This window comes from Chrysochloris asiatica, unplaced genomic scaffold (assembly GCF_000296735.1).
Source record: "Chrysochloris asiatica unplaced genomic scaffold, ChrAsi1.0 scaffold00067, whole genome shotgun sequence".
NCBI classification, from domain to species: domain Eukaryota; kingdom Metazoa; phylum Chordata; class Mammalia; order Afrosoricida; family Chrysochloridae; genus Chrysochloris; species Chrysochloris asiatica.
The window spans coordinates 14,292,765-14,294,099 of NW_006408585.1; the positions used below are offsets into that span (position 1 = coordinate 14,292,765).

A 1,335-nucleotide genomic window follows, 5' to 3' on the forward strand; every position below is an offset into this window, starting at 1 on the left:
GCCATACTGATATTGGAAAATAAATTCCTAGAAGCCACTGCATGTATTCAAGTTGAATCTGTAAAATAGGACATTGGGCTAAAAATTTCTCGTAGATTTTGAACATTTTTGTGATTCAAAAGGAAAATGAGAGGAAGGAATTGAACAGAAATATTGTAGAGTTCTTTTTTGACTTTGTTTTTGAGATGAGGTGATTAATGCATGTTTGAAGGTCAAAGGAAATGAACTGGTAGTTGAAGGGGAGAGAGTACAATAATAACATGTCTTATAAATAGGGAGGAAATGAAATTTGTGGCATAGAATGATACAGGATGGCTTTTAGAGGATGAAGCAAACATCATTGGAGAAAAGATGTCACTGCCTCTTAAGTATTCTCCTAACCTCTCTAGTCTCCCTTTCAAATGCTCCAGTTTCTTGACTAAAATCTCTCAAATGCAGCTCTCAATATGCCGATCGCTATACAAAAATTATTTGCTTGTACTCCATTTGCAAAGGCCCAGAGGTGGGGGTGGGCCTAGTGTGTTTCAGAGGAAGCAAGTAAACAAGAATGAAGATGGGGAGCTAGGTCTCATCAGGCTCTGAAGACTATCTTTATAAATAAGGACTTTGGCTTTTGTTCTGAGTTAACTGGGTCTTTACATGTTCTGATTCATGTTTTAAGAGGACTGCTGTGTTGAGAATAGTTAGTATTGTGACAAACATGTCATGAGAGAAACCAGTTATAAGACGGTTGTGATCATTTAGGTGAGAGTTGATGGTTGAGTGTAGTGATAGAGCACATAGCATCAAAATTGTTACGTTCTGAATGTGTTTTGAAAATTGAACCAAAAGGATTTTCTTAAGGATTGGATGTGGGGAGGAAGAGGAATCATGATGTTTAAAAATAGTAAAGATTTGAAATAACTGCAGTTAAAGTGCTATGGAATTAACAAAAAGTGACTAAAAGCATTTCTTAGCACCTGAAGCTAGACAAAATTATTTTTGAGATTCTTGTGTTAACTTTTTGTGAAATGTTTTATGTCTGTGGGTTTTGTTTGATTCTTCTCTGTTTTGTTTTGCTTAGGATCTGCTAAAATTATCCTAGATCAACGGAAAGAAATGCTAAATAAATACAAAGAAGAAAAGCAGCTTCAAAAACTGAAAGAGCAGAGAGAGAAAGCTAAACGAGGAACATTTAAAGTGGGCCTTTATAGACCCGATAGGCCTGATTTTCTTTTGTCTCTTTCAAAACCAAATACTGTGACTGCTGAGCCCAAAAAGGTAAATTCTGTGCCTGTCTGTCTTAGTTATCTATTACTGCTGCAATAGAAACACCACACGTGGATGACTTTAACA

General features: G+C 36.0%; 1 protein-coding gene across 1 annotated transcript in view; it reads left to right on the forward strand.

The window, feature by feature from the left end:
• Positions 1 to 1,335, forward strand: part of DLGAP5 (discs, large (Drosophila) homolog-associated protein 5) — a 54,226-nt gene that overhangs the window by 5,234 nt on the left and 47,657 nt on the right. Inside the window, exon 3 of the mRNA XM_006864645.1 lies at positions 1,064 to 1,260. Coding sequence (XP_006864707.1) covers positions 1,064 to 1,260 — 197 coding nt within the window. The remainder of the gene's footprint in view (positions 1 to 1,063; positions 1,261 to 1,335) is intronic.